The sequence below is a fragment of the Pteropus medius genome, unplaced genomic scaffold (assembly GCF_902729225.1).
Source record: "Pteropus medius unplaced genomic scaffold, Ma_sr-lr_union100, whole genome shotgun sequence".
Classification (NCBI taxonomy): Eukaryota; Metazoa; Chordata; class Mammalia; order Chiroptera; family Pteropodidae; genus Pteropus; species Pteropus medius.
The window spans coordinates 251,882-272,497 of record NW_024348533.1 but is presented as its reverse complement, the minus strand read 5'-3'; the positions used below and the strand labels follow the sequence as shown (position 1 = coordinate 272,497).

Genomic DNA, 20,616 nt, shown 5'->3' with positions numbered 1-20,616 from the left:
AAGAGTAAAAGCATCACTATTTGCCGATGACATGATACTATTTAGAGAGAATCATAAAGATTCCGCCAAAAACTATGAGAACCTATAAATGAATTAAGTAGCAGGATGCAAAATTAATATTTAGAAATTAGTTGCATTTTATACACCAATAATGCAGTATCAGAAAGAAATTAAGAAGCCCATTTACAATTGCATCAAAAAGGATAAAATACCTGGGAATAAATTTAACCAAGGAGGTAAAGATCTGTACTCTGAAAACCATAACACATTAAAATAACTTCAAGAAGATACAAATAAATGAGAACATATACTGTGCTTGTATATTGGAAGAATATCGTTAAAATGTCCATATTATCCAACACAATCTATAGCTTCAGTGCAGTCCCTATCAATATACTAACGACATTTTTCACAGAACTAAACAAATAATCCTAAAATTTATATGGAACCACAAAAGACCTCAAATAGCCAAAGCAGTTTGTAGAAAGAAGTTGGTATCACACTACCTGATAACAGACTATTACTACAAAGCTATCGTAATTAAAACAGTATGATACTGGCATAAAAACACACATAGGTCAATTGAAGAGAATAGAGAGTCCACGAATAAACCCATGCCTATGTGGCCAATTAATCTATGACAAAGGAGGCAACGACATACAATGAGGTTAAGACCATTACATACACATACACACACAATAGAATATTACTCAGCCCTAAAAAAGAATGAAATCTTGCCATTCACGACAAGATGGATGGACCCAGAGGGTATTATGGTAGGTGAAATAAATCAGACAAGAAAGACAAATACCATATGACTTCACTTGCATGCAGAATCTAAAAAACAAGATAAATGAACAAACAAAACAAACTCTGAAGAGAACAAATTGATAATTACCAATTCAGAGGAGAGTTGGGTGATGAATGAAAAAAGTGAAGATTAAGAAATACTAATTAGCAGTTAAAAACCAGACAAAATGATGTACAGTACAGCATAGGGAATATAATCAATAATATAATAATTGGTGTCTGATGAGTCCTAGACTTATTGGGGAGGAATCAGTTCATAACTTACATAAATGTCTAATCACTATGTTGTACACCTGAAACAACTGGAATTGAGAACTAATTTACAAAAGAAAAAAGTTATTTCATGTGGCCATCAAAGCAAATTCCAGTGTTACATAATGATGAAAGCAAGCAATAGCACATTGTCTTGTTCCTAATAAGGAAAAAGTACTAGGATAGTCTCCCATGGAAGAATTTTAGAGAGTCACAGCAGCTGCAGTTGTACATGAGGTTGCCGTGGCAACAAAAGAATGTTTGCAACCATATGTCTTAATCTCCTTTAACTGCTTGTAATGATGCCTTTAATAAATATGTATATGTTTATGTTATTATTTCTAGGAAAACCAAAGGTAGCCTTAATGATAGTTAATTAAAAAAAGAAAAAGAAAACCTCAAAATAGTGATTCATAGATGGGCAAGGTTGGATATGAACAAATAAGCATGTGAGAGAAGTTCTTGGCTTCCCTTCTCTCCCACCTCCCAGATCCTTTTTCCCTGGTGACTCTGTGCCATGACTATTGGCAACAAGATATGTCAAAGATCTACCTCTCTCTCTTTCTTCCTACTTGACTGAGTTTACCTTGCCTGCAAGGGTTACTGAAGGAGGCTCCTAGCTCCCTCTTTGAGAAGTCCTGACTTTGAACTTGCAATGAGTTTTCTATAATCAGGCTGTATGTTAACCAACATTGTGTCTGCAGGAAATTAATTCTCTAAATTTCAGAATCATCGTATAAATTTTTTACCAATGTTTGTTTCTTGACAACATAAGTCTATTATTATCACCAGCAAAACTACTGAAATACTGTGTTGGTGTTCCTGCTGCTGCTAAGTGATTAGGTCTTTTTTAAGGTCAAAACTATTCAGTAAGAACAGCCAACTTTTTAGGTTTTCAGTTCAATTCAATGGCCAGAAAAGTGTCCTCAAGTACATAGATAAATACTATTTCTGTGGCATTTCTTACTGCCTTGTATGATTATTATATGTTAGCTTGAATATAAAGGTCTTATCTGATATACTTAACAGTATCTAAGTATTGCCACATATTAGGAGACAAATACAACCAGGCAAAAAAATTGAGTGGAAACTCTGATAAAAGTGATCTTTTAGATCAGTAAGCTCCATCGTGGGGTTCCTATGCAAGATGATCCAGTGGGGTATAGGTATAAAATATTTAAACATCTAGTTATTTTTTTATTTCATTAATTAAATTTCTGTTTTGCATGTATGTGTGTCATCCACATTAGTCTGGGCCTGTAGATCTCCTCACACTGGCTTATTCTCCCTCTGTTGCATTTAGCATGATTCTAAGTAAGGTAGAATTAGCTCTCCCTGTCAGCAGTTGCCTGTTATGAATCACATGTAGGTTACTTGATTATTTTTGTTAACTGATTTAATATTTACATTTAGATACAAGAAAGATGGCTGCAGGATAACCTAACATTAAGAAAAAGAAATGAAGAACTAAAAGAAGTTGAAGAAGAAAGAAAACAACATTTGAAGGAAATGGGTCAAATGCAGGTTTTACAAATGAAAAAGTATGCTTTTAAAAAGCATTGCTTAAAGTAAAGGTCTTTATCATTGAATTGTAAAGAATATTTTTAAAAGGATTAAGACTTTAGCCTAAATGTCCCTTGAAACTTATAAGAAGGTGGACAGAATTTTTATACAAATACATTTTATGGCTTTGCGAATTAAATTCCTGAAGAAGTGATATAGAATGTATAGTCATACTGCAGTGATGGGCAGGTTTAAAAATGCTCCCAGATTTCTACTAGCCTGCTTCACAAGATAATGTTACTGAGCAAAAATAATATATAGCCCGTAGACCCTGCCTAGGTTAGAGCTTGTGCAGTTTCTAATATTGCCAGTAGAGTAATTGCCAAAGTCATTTGCTATTGTAGACCCATTTTAGATGGTCCCAGTTGTATGCCAACTAGGGCAGGGTTTTTTTTTGTTGTTGTTGTTGTTGTTTTAAGATTCACCTAATTCTTCTCTCATCTGTTTTTTTGGTACTTAACTGTAGTTACTGTCTTCCTAGTGCAACAGAGAAGATTTTGTTCTTGCCTTCTCTGCCTTAGAGTTGCTTTAAAAATTTCATAAGAACCCTGTTGATGCTAAGGCACTAGTCTAGTATAAAAGATTGTGCTCACCAAGTAGATTTTGAACCGCCTCAGCAGGTTAAATATAGGTTTCTCATTCATTCATTCAACCATTTCTTGTAGATTTTTCATTTGTCTTCTTAACTTTACAAACAAACCTAAACCAAAGAATGCTTAAGTTTTTCTAAGAGATATAGTAAATTGAAATTTTAGTTTAATTCATAAAACCTAACAAATGGTTAATCCTGTGTTATTGTAAGAACTCATAGTTTAGCTATTTAAGATCACTTTGATATAACAAGGAAATCAGACTTTATAACTGGAATAGTTCTTCATCTTCAGCATCTTCTTTTTTTAGGGGTAGGACACTGAGACTCTAAAAGAATCACAGGAAATTACGTTGAAAGCCAGGAACGTGACCCAGATATCCTAACTTCCAACCCTCTACTCTTTAATGCTATACTGTTGGTGCTCTCAATGGCAAATTGGAAAAAGTAAAGCTTTTTAGAAGAAACTTTAAAAGTAATAATTTAGTCTTTGCTACCAAAGACAAAAAACATATTTTTATGATTTTTTCTGTGATTGATACATGGTACATAATAGTACCTTTTTTTTTTTTTTACATCCATTCAGACTACTGAATACAACTACTCTTTTTCAAACCTTTCTTCAGTCAGGACACAACAGAAATGTCAACAAAACAGATAATCAAGCCAATTCTTTAAGGATGTTCATAAACTTGAGAGCAGTGCCTGGCACCTAAGACGGTGCTTAAAAAGTAATTGTTAGGTGAATGAAGATTTTTAAAGCATACATTAATATCTGTATTATCTACCAAGTTATCAGAAAAGTTTGGATATTTTACTTTTTTGGTCAGTGTTAATGCTTTTTTGTATACTTATGCAAGGGAAAATTTGTTTTCATAGAGGACTATGAATTTTATTGTAAAAGAATAGTTTAATTGATATAAAATTATATTTGTTTTGATATATTGTGAACTACATTTTGACACCTGTCATTCAGTAACTTCTCAGTATTGGTAATTGTATATTCTCAGTTCACAATCAGAAGTTTGTGAATTTGTTAATGTTAATCAGGAATGCTTTACTTAGGTTAGTCTATGTCTACAAATCAGAAACTTTCTCATTGCTCACATGTTATGAGAGTTCTTTATTCAGCACACAAAAGTCAGCTGTTTAGAAAACTGGATGTTCGAGAGATTTGGAAGGAAGAAAATTTTCTTTCATAACTGAAGCTTAAAAAGCAAGAAGTGACTGTTAAATGCTGATTGCAAAGGAGAATGATAAATGATACTTATCTCTAAAGAGAATACTTCAGGCTGCTAAAAGCTAAAAATATCCCTCATTTGTCATTTTTCCCTTTTATAGTGACCATCAAAAGTTGGAAGAAAAAATAGAAAATATAAAAAGAAATCACAGTTTGGCAATAGGGCGACAGAAGGGTTATGAAGAAGAAATTATTCATTTTAAGAAAGAGCTTCGAGACTCTCAATTTCGAGATGCTGAGGAAAAGTATAGAGAAATGATGATTGTTATGAGAACAACAGAGCTTGTAAACAAGGATCTGGACATTTATTATAAGACCCTTGACCAGTAAGTATTGGACTGGGAATTTGGTTCCCATTGCAGTGATTATCAACTAGCATATTTTTGTCATATTCTTTTTTCTTTTTAATTATATTTTATACATACCAAAGAATGGAAAAAATATGTGAATATACACACACACATGCTGAAGTTATGAAGGTAAGTTGTAAAGCATATTAAGAAGTACTCATGATACCACCCTCACACACACACCCAATTCAAGAACTCTACAGTTATCACTAGCTGACATCCACTTAAATACTCCTCCTTATCTCAACCTTCTGTCATTCCCACTCCTGGTAACCACTGCTTTCTATGTTTTTTTTAAAAAAAAGTTTTATTATATGTGTGTTGGGGTTTTTTTGAGCTTTTAAAAAATATATTCTGTGTATCCTTCTAGGATTCGCTTTTTCAAATGTTGTTTTATTTTGTATACTCATGTTGCTTATAGCTGTAGTTCATTCATCTTCACCAATGTACAGGATTCTATTGTGGGAATATATACCAGTGTGTATCCATTCCCCAGTAGATAGATGTTCAGTTGTTTTCAGGTCTTTACCCTTGCTGCTAGGAACGTTCTTGTCATGTCTTTTGAAGCAAAAGTGTAAGAGATTCCCTCGAGTATATGTGGGAGTAAAATTTCTGGGTTGTAGGGTATGCTCAATTTTATAAAATGATGTTAAATTTTTTGCCAAAGTAGTTTTACTAACTGACACCACTAACAGAATATAAGCATTTTTTTGATAAATCTTGACATTGATTTTTGTCAATTTCTTTATTTTTTTTTTTTACCAATCTAAGAGGTTTAAAATGATAAGTCATTGTGGTCTTCATTTGCAGTCCCTGATTTCTAATATTGCTGAATATCTTTTCATATTTGATCATTTTGTTTCTTTGAAACATTTATGTGTTTTACCCATTTTTAATGTCTTATTGGTCATCTTATTGACTTGCAGTGTTCTTTATCTCCTCTACGTTTTAGTTCTTTTTCAGTTATGTGAATTACAAATAAATTCTCGAGCTTTTTATGTTTATCTTTTCACTGATAGTGTCTTTTAATGAACAGATTTGATTTTAAAGTAGTTGAATTTAGCAGTCTTCTCTGGTTAGCTCTTTTTGTGTCTTGTTTAAGGAATCCTTCTCTACTATATTTTCTTCTAAAATTTTTGAAATTTTGCTTTTCACATTTTAGTACATTTAAGTATTAACTCTTAAATTGAATTTTATGGACAGCAAGAGGTAGGAATCCAATTTCATTTTTTCCTTTTGGATAACCAACTATCCTGGCTCTGTTTATTGATAGTCTATCCTTTTCTTAATGATCTGCAGTGTCACTTATGTCGTATATCAGAATTTCATATGTGTATGGGTCAGTTCTGAGTTTTCCATTCTATTTCATTTGTCATTTTATCTATCTTTGTACCATTGCTGAAACTGTCTTAATTACTACAACTCTGTAATATATTCTGCATATAACAGAACTTTGTGTTTCATTCAGTCTATGTGGTCTTTTAACTAGTGAATTTAATCCTCTCAATTTGTGATTGATTACTTAACAGAGTTGTATTTTTTTCTCTTTTTTCCCCACATTCCTGCTTTCTGTGAGATTGATTTTTCATTATTCCTTCTTTTTCCCTTTTTTGGATTGTAAATGACATATTCTACTTTAGTTATTTAGGTGTTTACCTTTAAATCTTTAACATGCATATTTTAAAATCAAAAGCATTGATTCTCAAAGCAGTTCTGGAGCAGCATTATCAGTATTACCTTGGAACTTGTTAGACAAGTGGCAGGCAGAGATGAAGTCCCACACCCACACTGTGGAGATTAATAAACATATCTCAGCTTTGGAGATTCCCCCTGAGGAACAAGGGGTCCGAGCCCCACATTGGGCTCCCCAGCCAAGGCACTTGTGCTGAGAAGTCCCTATAACATCTGGCTTTGAACACCAGCAGGGATATCCTAGAAAGTTGAAGGGCAGTAAGAAACTGAAATGCCCTTCTTAAAGGGTTTGCACACAAACTCATTAGCTCAAAGCTCTATCACAGAGGCAGCAGTTCAAGAAGTGCTTGGGTCGTATGGGGAGGAATTAAATCGACTAACTTTATGATGAGACTGGAAGGCCAAGAATCAGTGGGAACTCTCTCAGGAGACAGAAGCACTGGTGGGTGCCATTGTTCCTTTGTTGAGCTCTCCTTGCACCTAACAGGCCTCAGATAAGTGGGCACAAAATCTGTCACTCTCTGTTAACCTGGCTGTCACTGTTTTCCCTGCCCCAGGGTCTCCCTGAGACCCTGCCCCAATCAATTAACTTGTTCACCTGGCTAGAGTCTCTTTCAGTGACTCCAGTGGGAGACTGTGCCACTGGGCCTCACATAAGGCCACTCAGGGAGATGTAGCAGATCTACGTAACACATAGAAACAAACACAGAGACGGCCAGAACAAGGAAACAGAGAAGTATATTCCAAACGAAAGAACAGGACAAAACTCCAGAAAAAGAACTAAATGAAGCAGACAAGCATTCTACCAGATAATAGTTCAAAGCAATGGCTATAAAGAATCTCAACGAATTTGAGAGAACTCAGTGAGAACTTCAACGAAGAGACAGAAAATATAAAAACCAACCAGAACTGAGGGATACAATAACTAAAATGAAAAATACACCAGAGGAAATCAACAGCAGATTAGATGATGCAAAAAATGAATCAGCAATCTGGAAGACAAGGTAGTATAAATCACCCAATTGAAACAGCAAAAAGAAAAAAATATCTTAATAAGGATAGTTTAAGGGACCTCTTAGACATCTAGTATACAAATGTTTTTGGCATAGGAGTCAAAGAAAACGAGAAAGAAAGGGATAGAAAATATATGAAGTAAACTTCCCTAACCCGGTGACGGAAGTAGACATACAAGTCCAAGAAGCGCAGAAAGTCTTAGACAAAATGAACTCAGGCCCACTCCAAGACACATCGTAATTAAAATGCCAAAAGTTAGAGATAAAAAGAGAATCTTAAAAATAACAAGAGAAAAGCAGTGAGATACGTACAAGGGAGCCACCATCAGACCACCAACTGATTTTTAACAGAAATTTCGTAGTGCAGAAGAGAATGGCATGATATATTCAAAGCGATGAAAGCGAGAGAATACTCTGTCCAGCAAGATTATTATTCAGAATTGAACAATAGATAAGGAGTTTCCCAGACAAACATAAACTAAAGGAGTTCATCACCACTAAACCATCATTATAAGACATATTAAAGGGACTTTCTTTAAGTGGAAAAGGCCAAAACTAAAAATAAAATATAGGAAGGAAAAAAAATCTCATTGATAAAAGTAAACACTAAAAGTAGTGGATTAGCTAATGATAGAGCTAGTATGAAGGGCTACAATAATAAATTACATACACAAAAGATGTAAAATAGATGACAGAAACATAAATGGGGGTGAGTAAAAATGTAGTGCTTTTAGAATGCATTCAAGGTTTTTTAAGCGACCATCAACTTAAAATAGACTGCTACAAACATATCTTGGTGTATGTGAATCTCATGCTAACCACAAACCAAAAACCTGTAATATAGAATAGATACACAAAAGTAGAGAAAGGAATACAAACCATTATAGACAGTCATCAATGTACAAGAGAGTAGAAGAAGAAAAAAACAGAGAAGAACCATAAAAATAAATAGAAAATGAGAGTAACGACATACCCATCAGTAATTACTGTATTATTTTTTAATTCCTTTCAAGGCATAGGGTGGCTGAAAGGATTTTTAAAAAAGAAGACTCATACATATGCTGCCTACAAAAGATTCAACTGCTCATCAAAAGACACATACAGAATGAAAGTGAAAGGATGGAAAAATATATTTAATGGAAATGGAAAAAATCTGGGGTCGCAATTCTTACTTCAGACAAAATAGACTTTAAAACAAAGGCTGTAACAAGAGACATAGAAGAGTATTACATAATAATAAAGAGATCAATCCAACAAGTGGATATAATTGCCCAACATAGGAGCACCTAAATATATAAAGCAAATGTTAACAGATATAAAAAGGAGAGATTGACAGTAATACAGTAAAGGTAGGGGACTTTAACAGCCCACTTACATCAATGGGTATATCATCTAGAGAGAAAATCAACAAGCTAAGAGTGGCTTAGATCAGATGGACTTAATAGATATTTACAAAACATCCTACCCCAAAATAAAATGCACATTCTTTGCAAGTGCATATGGAATATTTTCCAGGATAGACCACATGTTAGGCCACAAAATTTAAGAAGATTGAAATTGTTGAAATCAAACAATTTCTCCCATCACAACAGTATGAAACTAGAGATCAATTACAAGAAGAAAACTAGAAAAAAACAAATGTGGCATAAATAACTAACCAATCAATGGGTTAATGAAATTAGGTAAGAAATCAGAAGATATCTTGCAACAAATGAAAATGGAAACAATCCAAATCTATGGGACACAGCAAAAGCAGTTCTAAGAGGGAAATTCGTAGCAATACAGGTCTAACTTAGAAAACAAGAAAAATTTCAGCCTCACACCTAAAGGAACTAGAAAGAGAACAAAGCCAAAAGTGAATAGAAGGAAGGAAAATAAAGATCAGGGCAGGAATAAAATAAATGAAATATAGAATTTAAAAAATATATAGAAAAAAAAACTCAAGAGCTGGTTCTTTAAAGGGTAAAGAAAATTAATAAAACTTTAGCCAGACTCATCAAGAAAAATAGAGGCCAAGTAAATCAGAAATGAAAGAGGAGGAAGAATTCAAGAAAGAATACCTATTCTCAAACTATTCCAAATGATTGAATAGAAGGGAAAACTCCTAAATTCATTCTTCAATGTCAGCATTATCCTGATAACAAAACCAAAGAAAGAACTATAAAATAGAAAATGACAGGCTAATATCCCTGATGAACATAGATGTAAATATCCTCATGAACATAGATGAACATATCCTCAACAAAATATTAGCAGACCAAATCCAGCAGTACATTAAAAAGATCACACACCATGATCAGATGGGATTTATTCCAGGCATACAAGTTTGGTTCATTATCTGCAGATCAATTAATATGATATACCATATAAACATGATGAAAGATTAAAACCATATGATTATATCAATAGATTCAAGAAAGGCTTTTGAAAAATTCAACGTCTATTTATGATAAAAGCTCAGCAAAGTTGGTATAGAGGGTAGATACCTCAATATAATAAAGGCCATCTATGACAAACTTGTAGCTGATGTTATACCCAATGGTAAAACCCTAAAAGCCTTTCTTTAAGATCAGGAATAAGACAGGGATGACAATTCTCTTTTATTCAACATAGTATTGGAAGTCCTAGCCACAGCAGGCAGACAGGAAAATAATAAAATGAGGCCTCCAAATCAGGAAGTAAGAGTAAAAACTGTCACAATTTGCAGGTGACATAACTATATATAGAAAACCCTAAAGATTCCACCAAAATATTTGAACTAATAATGAATTCAGCAAAATTTCAGGATACAAAAATCAATATTCGGAAATCAGTTCTGTTTTTATACACTAATAATGAACTATCAGAAAGAAATTAAGAAAACAATCACACAATTACATCAAAAGTAATAAAATACCTAGGAATAAATTTAACCAAGAAAGTAAAAGATCTGTGCGAGCAATTAGATATTAATGAGAGAAAAAGAAAAGACACCAGTAAATGGAAGGATACACCATGCTCATAGATTGGAAGAATTAATATCGTTAAAATGTCCATACTACCCAAAGCAATCTTCAGATTCAATGAAATCCTTATCAAAATAACAATGGCATTTTTCACAGAATTAGAACAAATAATCCTAAAGTTTATATGGACTCACAAAAGACCCTGAATAGCCAAAGCAATCTTGAGAAAGAATAGTTGGAGGTATCACACTACCTGACCTCAAACTATACTACAGAGCTATAGTAAACAAAAGAGTGCAGTGCTGCCACAAAAACAGACACATAGATGAATAGTACAGAAACCCACGCCTATATGAAAGCTCTGTGATGGAGGAGACAAGAATATACAATGGGGTGAAGACAGTCTCTTCAATAAATGGTGCTGGAAAAACTGGACAGATATGCAAAAAAAAACTATACCACTTTCTTAACATATACAAAAATAAATTTGAAATGGAATAAAGTCTTAAATGTAAGAACTGAAACCATAAAACTCATAGAAGGAAACATAGGGAGTAAGCTCTTTGACATTGGTCTTAGTAATTTTCTTTTTTTTTTTGCATATGCCTCCTAAAAAAAGCAAAATAAAATGGGACTCCATCAAACTAAAAAACCTTTGCCCGGCAAAGGAAATCATGAACAAAACAAAAAGACAACCTACTGAATGGAAGATCTTCACAAATGATATATCTAATAAGGGATTAATATCCAAAATATATTAAGAACTCATACAAGTCAACATCAAAAAAAAAAAATCCAATTAAAAAATGAGCAGAGGATCTGAACAGACATTTGTCCAAAGAAGACACACGGATGGCCAACAGGCACATGAAAAGATGCTCAGCATCACTCATCATTAGAAAAATGCAAATCAAAACCACAATGAAATATCACCTCACACCTGTCAGAATGGCTGTTATCAAAGAACAAAGAAAGTGAATGTGAGGGTATGGAGATAAAGGAACCCTCTTGTACTATTATTAGTGAGATTGTAAACTGGTGCAACCACTATAGAAAACAGTATGGAAATGTCTCGAAAAATTAAAAACAACTGTCATGTAACCCAGCAATCCCACTTCTAGGTATTATCCAAAGAACTCAAAAACATTAATTCAAAAAGATACATGCCCCCCTATGTGCATTACAGCATTATTTACAATAGCTAATATATGGAAGCCACCTAGGTGAATGGATAGAGGCTGTGATACACACAATGTAATATTACCCAGCCATGGAAAAGAATGAAAACTTGCCATTTGCAACAACATGGAGGAATGTAAAGGGTATTTTGCTAAGTGAAATAAGTCAGAGAAAGACAAATACCATATGATTTCACTTATACATGGAATCTAAAAAGCAAAGCAAAACAACAAACTGATGGTTGTCAGATGGGATGGGGTGAAAAGGTGAAGGAGATTAAGAAGGACAGTCTGCCAGTTATAAAAGTAGTCACGGGGATGTCAAGTATAGCATAGGGAATATAGTCGTTATTATTGTAATAACTGGTGCCAGGTGGATACTAGACATAGGGGAGATCACATTGTAAGATATATAAATTTTTAATCCCTATGTTGTACACCTAAAACTAAAATAATATTGTATGTTGACTACAATTTTAAATAATTTTTTTAAAAATCAGAAACTCACTATAATTTTTTAAAAAATGACCTGATCCTTGAATATGACAGTGGAGGTGGTTAATGAGTTTCAGGAGCAATCTCAGTGGCCTGGCTGGAACTGAAGCCTTGGAATTGGATGAAGAAAGGATGATGTGTGGTTAAGAACTGAAGACAATGAGTATAGGTAATTCATACAAAAAGTTATGTGAAACGGAGCAGAAAAATGTGGTGATAAGAGGGGAATGAGGGGCCCAGTTAGGTAGGTAGGTTGGTTTTGGTTTAAATTTTACTTGCACGTATTCTGATACAAGGTAGCTCTTCCACTTATTAGTACGTTGACAGGGAATTCTGGGTTTCTGTATATTAACTGAATAGGAAACTACAGCTAGGAGCCTGCCCTGCAGCTATCCCTCCAGACCCTGAGAGCCATGACAGCAGGAAGAAGAGGAATTCCCTCAATAAGGCACCCATTTGTTCCAAAATCCCTGTTCTGTCCTCTCATCAGGCTCTGGGAAGACAGAGATATCCTACTCTGCCCTCCTGCAAACTGCTAACAGTCCAATGGGAGTGTTTGATCTGGGCCTTGAATAATGAAGGAAGGATATTTCAGTAAAGTGCCTCAGCCACGGGGGCATCACACTGAAAGGAATGAGGGTGTGTGAGGAGCCTCGATGTGGCCAGTCAGGGGCTTACAGGGGTGGGGAGGTACAGGGGTGCTTTCCAGCAATTTAGGCTTACTTAAGGAACAAAGCCAAGCTGTTTACTCAGTTCCATTATCCGGTAACCAGATGGATTCTACTAAATGAGAAGAGAAGAAGTGGTACCTATTTCCCCCAAATTGAGTCTTTGTGGGCTGCTTCTTACAAACAAGGCCTTCTGAAGGTTCATACTGTGAGCCTTATTAGCTTTGCCTTCTCACATAGAAGAAAGTGAGGTCCAAAATTTCCCTCATTGTTTCACCTCTTAGAATGATGCATGCAGTCAGTGTAATTGTTGCATTCAGCTGTCTATTTAAGGTAACACAGGAAATTAGCAATGCATTTTCAAGAAAAGCTGATTACCATCTGTTATTAGTAATCATCTAAAAACATCACTGGTTATAAGCATTGTCATGGTCAGATACACTTATACTAGATGAGAAGAGGGAAAATATCCATCATTTAGGATGTATTACTCCTTGCTCCCTTAATAGAATACATCAATTAAAATCAAATGACTTTAGAATATATCACTGTTCTATGCCTAATGTCACACTGTCATTCTTCCCCAAACATGGAATGTTGCATATTAAGTCACACTTCTGAGACTCAGTGGAAACTTGTAACTTTTACAATTTTGCAGTCAAGGCAGCCAGTTCTCTGTAAATTTGTTCAGACTCTGGCTCCTTGCAAGCACAGAGGACTTAGCTAGGGCTCACTTCTCATGTCCAACCATTCTCATCCTTACCATGGGTACAGTTTTACATCAGCAGCCCTTGTAGCATCAAGTGGGTAGATTGTAAAACCAAAAGATAGCCAGCAGCTTTTCACATTCACTGCAGTTTTTTTTTAACCAAATGTTTATCTTGCAATAGTGGTTGAACCATTGTCTAAGTTTTAAAAAGCTGAATTTTGGGGAGTCTGGCTAAAGGAAAATAGTTAAATAGTTTTAAGGGTTTTAAGAACTTAGGTTAATAGTCTAAAGGGTTTTATCTAAAAAGGTCATTTTTCTTTTAAATGTGCAATGTAAGTGTGGCAATTTAGGAGTTCTGAGTTTTGCTAGGTAATGAAAATTTTTATTAGTTTGGAACATGATACTCATGATACCATTTCCTTTATACGAGAGGGCTTCTGCTGACCTAAATGTTGGGAGACAGGAAGTTCTCACAGTAGTAAGTACCAGGGTAATAGGAAGGATATCTAATATAATAATGAATACCAATGGTCATAGCCAATTCTTTAGCAGCCTGTATATCTCAAAGTTGATACAATTTTAAATACAAGAATGAAGATGACATCGGAAAATGTCTTTTGTATGTATACTCTTTTGTGCTTTTTTTCAATCTCTTTAATTTTCATTAACTTACTAGTTTCTTCATACTTCCAAACTAATATTTTTTATTACCAAGGCATATTTGTATTTGGCTCTTTTAATCAATATTTTATTCAGTGAAATAGCTTGAGACTATGGAAATCCAGTCAAGATTTGCCATTTTATGTGCACTTCTAATTTGAGCATTTTATGTGCATTTCTGATTGAGCATCAGTTCAAATTTTACAAATGGTAGCTAACCTTCCTTAGTATCTTGAGTCCTGGAGATGGTTTAAATAATGAAAGAAGCAAGACCTGGAAAGACCTGGAAAGGAGATGAGGCTTTTGGTCTATTGAGATGATATTTTTTCAACCCCTTAGATACCAGCTCTCTAATGACTCCATTTCAGGCATTCAGTTCTCTTAATGGCAAAGTCCTAAGATGCTTTAAAAAGTGGCCTGAGAGCAGCAGCAACTACTGTCCTGGGGAGGCCTAACATGCTTCATTTGTGACATCAAGCTAGAATACTTGTATACTTAGGAAGAAGATAACTCAGAAGCTTGCAGAAACTTTTCATTAAATGTCCAAGTGTGGAAGACGGACAGCTTAGAACAAAAGAAAATACTCTCATTGCTGGGGCAGAAGCCATGGTGCAGAGGGATGCTAAAAGACAGTACACTCAACCTAGCATTTAAAGAGGGCATCTGTGTAAAGAAAAAAGAGGGAGATGGATGGAGACAGCTCCACACATTACATTGGCATTTGTTTTTCTATTTCTCTCTTTTTTAATAGACTGTTTTTCTAAGTTTACAACAAAACTGAGCAGAAAGTACAGAGATTTCCTATATACCTCCCCCCACCCAACAACCATAGTCACCCCCACTATCAACATCCTTCACCAAAGTGGTACCTACATTTGATGAACCTACATTGATATGTTGTAATCACCCAAAGTCTGTAGTTTACATTAGAGTTCACCCTTAGTGTTGTACATTCTGTAGGTGTGGATAAATGTGTAATGACATGTATCTACCTTTGTAGTATCATGTAGAATAGTTTCACTCTGTCTGTTTTGTCCTTCTGGCCTGACAATGCCCTCTTTCAAACAGAAAATTAGTAGGCCCTTGTTATTTGTAAGGATCACATCCTAAGACTTTTATGGATCACTAAAATTATCAATACTAAGAAAGCCATCATTTGCTCTCAAAATGCCATAGATTATTACTGAAATTTTTAAGGAAATCTTTCAGATTCTTAAGAGTATTTAAATATAAGACAAATAATTTATAAACCACAATATTCTTAGACTTTAGACCTTTTCGCATTCTTTGGGAATCAGTTTTCACAAAACATAGCATTTCATACAAGTTAATATATGCATTCAGCTGAGTGACATACACTCTAGGTGCATGATGGGGCTGATGCAACTTAGATGACCACTCAACAACAGTTTCCAGTCTATGAAATTCACATCTTTGCCTCAACAGAATGATCGTTTACAGAATGAAGGTCATGGACCTTCAAGGTCACTCGTAAATGTTAATTCCTTGTAAAATCCAGGTGCTACAAGGTGTGCTAACTGACTTTTGGGGCCTGCATCTGACAGCCAGCAGTCCGCTCGCACAGAGAGTCCTGCTCAGTACTCTGTCAGAGTTGCATTTCTTCCACGGCCGCTCCTAAGGCAGACCCTCCTTTGCTCTTACCTGTATTATTGTGCTAGCTTTCCCTACCTCTTTATCCCTCCTACCCCTGGTATACTTCTGTCAGGTTAATTTTCCTAAAGGTGGGTGGCCTCTATTCTCTGCTCGTTTTAGGATGGGCTTCCACACATGGCCTTTCCCATTTCATCTCTCAGTACTCACTATGTTCTAAGCAAACTGGACAATTTTGTTCCCTTAAGATTTTTCCCCTGTGATTTCTCCCTCACATTTTCCCCTGTGATTTCTCCTCCTCGTAATGTTACCTTGATGAAGCCCTTCCCAAACAGATATAATTTTTCCTTCCTTTGCACTCCATAATATTTTATATGACTTATACCGCTTAACCCATTCAGCCTTGTATTACAGATATTTGTGCTTCCCTGTACTTCATTACTACACAAATCAGAGAACATGGTTCAAGTTGGACTAGGTTAATTTCCATGACTGTCTAACATTTATTCAGCACTTAAATATTATTACATTGGTGACACATTTTCATTACACTCACAGTGCTTTTGCATGTATATACACACAAATATGTCTTTTGTTTTGATGTGAATAGTATACTTATAGTTATTTTTCTGTTGTCTTTTTCTTAATGTGATGAAAATCTTTTATGTTCATATATGTAAGTAACCATTTCTCAATGTCTGCATTTCATATTATCACCCTTTTTTTTGGCCAATCTGCTGCACAAAAAAATGCTCACTTTAATTTGCATTTCCCTGTTTACTAGTGAAGTTAAACCTCTTTTCATATATTGGCTATTTGTATTTCTTCTTCAAGAATTGCCTATTCATATCTCTTTGCCAGTCTTTCTATTTGGTTGTCTTTTTCTTAGTGATTTGTACCACTTTTTTCTTTAATTTATTTTAAATAGTTTCAGGTATACAGTACATTGGTTAGACATCTATATAGTTCATAAAATGATCCCTCTAATTGTTCCCTCCCTCCCCACCCTCCACCTAGCCAACATATTAATGCTAACTGCATTCCCTATGCCGTGCTACCCATCCCTGTGACAATCCTTCAGCAACTAATTTGTACTTCTTTAACCCTACACCCCATTCTCTCATCCCCCCATCTCCCTTCCCCTTTGTCCATCACCAAATTGTCCACTGTAATTGTGAGTCTGTTTTTGATTAGTTCTTTTTCTTCCTTAGATTCTGCATATAAGTGAAATCATATAGTGTTTATCTTTCTCTGTCTGACTTAAATACCTTCTAGGTTCATCAAAGCAGTATCTTTTTCCATCCCCTTCCTTTTCATAAATAGGGGTCTTGTTTTCTTATCCTTTCAGCCATTCTTTTAGTTGGAGCACTTAATTCTTTTTCATTTGAAGTACTTGTGGATAGGAATGTAGTGTTACCATTCTTTATTCCTGTTTTTTCTTAAAGAAGTCCCTCCAACATTTCCTGTAATACTGGCTTGGTGGTGATAAATTTCTTTAGTTTATTTTTGTCTGGGAAGCTCTCTTATCTGTCTTTCAACTCTAAATGATAGCTTTGCTGGATAAAGTATCCTTGGTTGTAGATCCTAGGTCTTCATTACGTCGAATATTTTGTGCCAAGCCCTTCTATCCTACATAGTTTCTTTTGAGAAATCAGCTGCCAGTCTTATGAGTTCCCTTATAGGTAACTATCTGCTTTTCTCTTGCTGCTCTTAATATTCTTTGTATTTAACCTTTGGCATTTTCATTATGATGTGTCTTGGTGTGGGCCTCTTTGGATCCCTGTTTTTTGGGATTCTCTGAGCTTCCTGGGATTTTATGTCCATTTCCTTCACTAGGTTAGGGAAGTTTTCCATCATTATTTCTTCAAACAGCTGTTCAACATCTTGTTTTCCTTCAGGTACGCCAATCAGACAGATATTTGGACCCTTAATAGTGTCTCGTGCTCCTTAAATTATTTTTATAGTCTTGGTATCTTTTGCCATTCTGATTGAGTGTCCTTGACTTTCCCGTCTTTCCCGTCCTCTAGATAAAGGCATTCAATCTTTCACTTTGTTTATTCCTTTGTTTATTCCAGTTAATATACCTCTCATCTCAGATAATGTGTTCTTCATTTCAGACTGGTTCCCTTTTATAATTTCCTTTTCAATTTTTATGTTTTTTATCTCTTTGTTGAAGTTCTCACTGAATTTATCTACACTTCCTGAAAGTTCATTGAGCATCTTTATAACCAGTGTTTTGAACTCTGCATCTGTTAGATTACTTGACTCCATTATATCTCGATCTCTGTTCTCTTCTCTCGTATGGTTTATGCTTCTTTGTCTTCCCATTTTGGCTGCCTTTCCATGTCTGTTTCTGTGTACTAAGCTAAGCTCCTATGTCTCTGAGTCTTATTAGGGTGAATTTGTGAAGTAGGTGTCCAGTGGCACAGTCCTGAGAAGGGTTCGGCTGTAGGCCAAACTTAGCCCAAGCCTCTGCCCCTCCGGGGCCACCGGTTAAGATTCAATAAGCAATCCACAGATGCTGTGCTTATTGTTGTCTCAAAAGGTCACACCAGAAACTGAGGCCAGCTGCTTAGAGTGTGAGTCTAGGCATTGCCCAGCAAGGAGTACCAGACTTGCTGAAGATACACCTGGATGTGGCTTGGGTGGGGCCATGAGTTGGGGGAGGTGGAGTTTCAGGGAATCCTCTGGGTGGAGCAACCTCTGTTATCTAGTTTGATGACCTCTTGGCTATGGCGGCGCTGTGTCCGCGCACTAGGAGAGCAGGGGGCTCAACAGGGAACAGTGGATACTGCTGGCACTTCTATGCAGAACGTGTCTCGCCTGGGCATTTACTCTGACAACGTCTCCCTGTAAGTCCCTGGTACTCCTGCATGCAGCCAGATCAGCACTGGTGCTCAGAGCAAGCAGGTCCGCCACCATGAAAATCCACTCGTGGACGCGGCCCCTTTAAGAGGCGTCTGCTACTGCTGCAGCCTCTGTCTCACTCAGCCACTTGGGACCCACAACCCCTCGTCCTCACCACATCCTACTTTCTGCCATTGCAGAGTGATTTATTAGCTTTCTCCCTAGTTGTATGGCTTGTTCATCTAGATCCCAGGCAACTTTTCCATGCTGCTGGTTCTTTGTTTCTGTCACTTTGATTTGGTTGCCAGAGGGGTGTACAGAACCTCTGCCATCTACACCATTTTTCCTCCTCCCCTATACCACTTTTTAAAAGTATTTTGGGTATTAATCCTTTTCACATACATTGCAGGTAGTTATTCCTACTTTATCATTTGTCCTTTAACTTTCTCTGTGGTGTTATCTGTGACTTAATTTTTAGGTAGGCAAATCTTTGGTATTTTTTTTATGGCTTCTCAATTAGAAGGGATTCCCAATCCTAAGATTATAAAAATGTTTTTCTTCTGATAGTTTTAACTTTTAATCTTTTAATTCATTTGGATTTATTTGAGGTTTGATAATGGATAGATAATAAATTTTAAAGTTTTTTTCTCTCCAACACTATTAAAACCTTTAATATTGATTTAAAATGTCATTTATAAACTGAAGTTCTATGTGTTTTTGATTTTATTTCATTTTTATTCCTGTTCCAGTACTGTGATTTTATTCTTTTTGTATTCTTTTGACTTTATTCTTTTGAAATATAAACTTTAGTCACCTATAGATTTCATTTAAATAATGTTTTTAATCTGGGAGTTTTGTTTGGATTGCATTTACTTTATGGATTACCGTGGAGACTGGACACTTTGCTATATTGAAAATCTCATTTTGGACCCCATAGTATGTCTGTCTTATTTAATCAGTTCTTTTTGTCCTTTTGTAAAGCTTTATAGCTTTTTCCTTTAGATCCTATACCTTTTTGTTGGATTTCTCCCTAGGTACTTCATAGTTTTTATTTCCACTGTCAATGGGATCTTTTTTATTATTATTATGTTTCCATTTGGATTTTGCTACTAGATACTAAAACTATTTTTGTATGTTTATTTTATTTCTGCCCACCTGATTAGTGTTAATAGCTTTTCAGATGCTTTCTTAGATTTTTAAATGTACAATTATATTACTTGCAGAAACAATGACAAGTTTTGGGGTGGGGGGCGGTTTCCCCTCATTTATTCTTTATTTCTTTTTATTGTTTTTGCTGACTTGTTAGGGATCTCTAGGACATTATTTTAGAGTAATCATAATAAGAGTGCTCTATCTCTTGTTCTTAGCTTTAGGAGGAACCCTTCTGTATAGTTTAACATGAAATTTGATGCTGCTGTGGATATCTGATAGAGTCAAATTAAGAAGTTTTATTTTTCTCTGAGGATTTTAATCAAAACTTAGTGTTATAACAAATACTTTGACAGCCCTTGGGATAATCAATTTTTTTTCTTTTAATTCATTAATTCAATTAATTATCTTAAATTTTTTCCTGTTGTACTATTCGTGCTTTCTTGAGATACACTACTTGATAATGATATGTTCTTTTTCATACCCTCACTAAATTTGATTTTATTTAGAATCTTAGTATCTATATTCAGAAGTAAAATAGGCTTGTACCTTTTTTTAATTTTTATTTATATTTCTCATTGCTGTGTAACAGTGTACTCAGGAGCTAAGTGTACCTTGAAGATTTGATAACATTTACTCATAAAACTATCTGAGCTTGGTGGCTTTAAAGATGGCATTTTGATTGCCTTTTTAAATATCATATTCAAAGACTGTTGATATCCTGGCCACTTTTCTCTGATCTTGAGCTAGTTATTAACTTCATCAAATATCACTTTTCTTAATGGTAAAATAAGAATAACTAGGCCTAACTCCCAGTGTTGTTGTAAGGATTAAATGAGATATGA

The 20,616-nt window shown here is 35.1% G+C and overlaps 1 protein-coding gene across 1 annotated transcript in view; it reads left to right on the top strand.

The window, feature by feature from the left end:
• Positions 1-20,616, top strand: part of RAD50 (RAD50 double strand break repair protein) — an 84,768-nt gene that overhangs the window by 57,581 nt on the left and 6,571 nt on the right. Inside the window, exons 20-21 of the mRNA XM_039879952.1 lie at positions 2,476-2,603; positions 4,556-4,780. Of these exons, the coding sequence (XP_039735886.1) occupies positions 2,476-2,603; positions 4,556-4,780 (353 nt within the window). The remainder of the gene's footprint in view (positions 1-2,475; positions 2,604-4,555; positions 4,781-20,616) is intronic.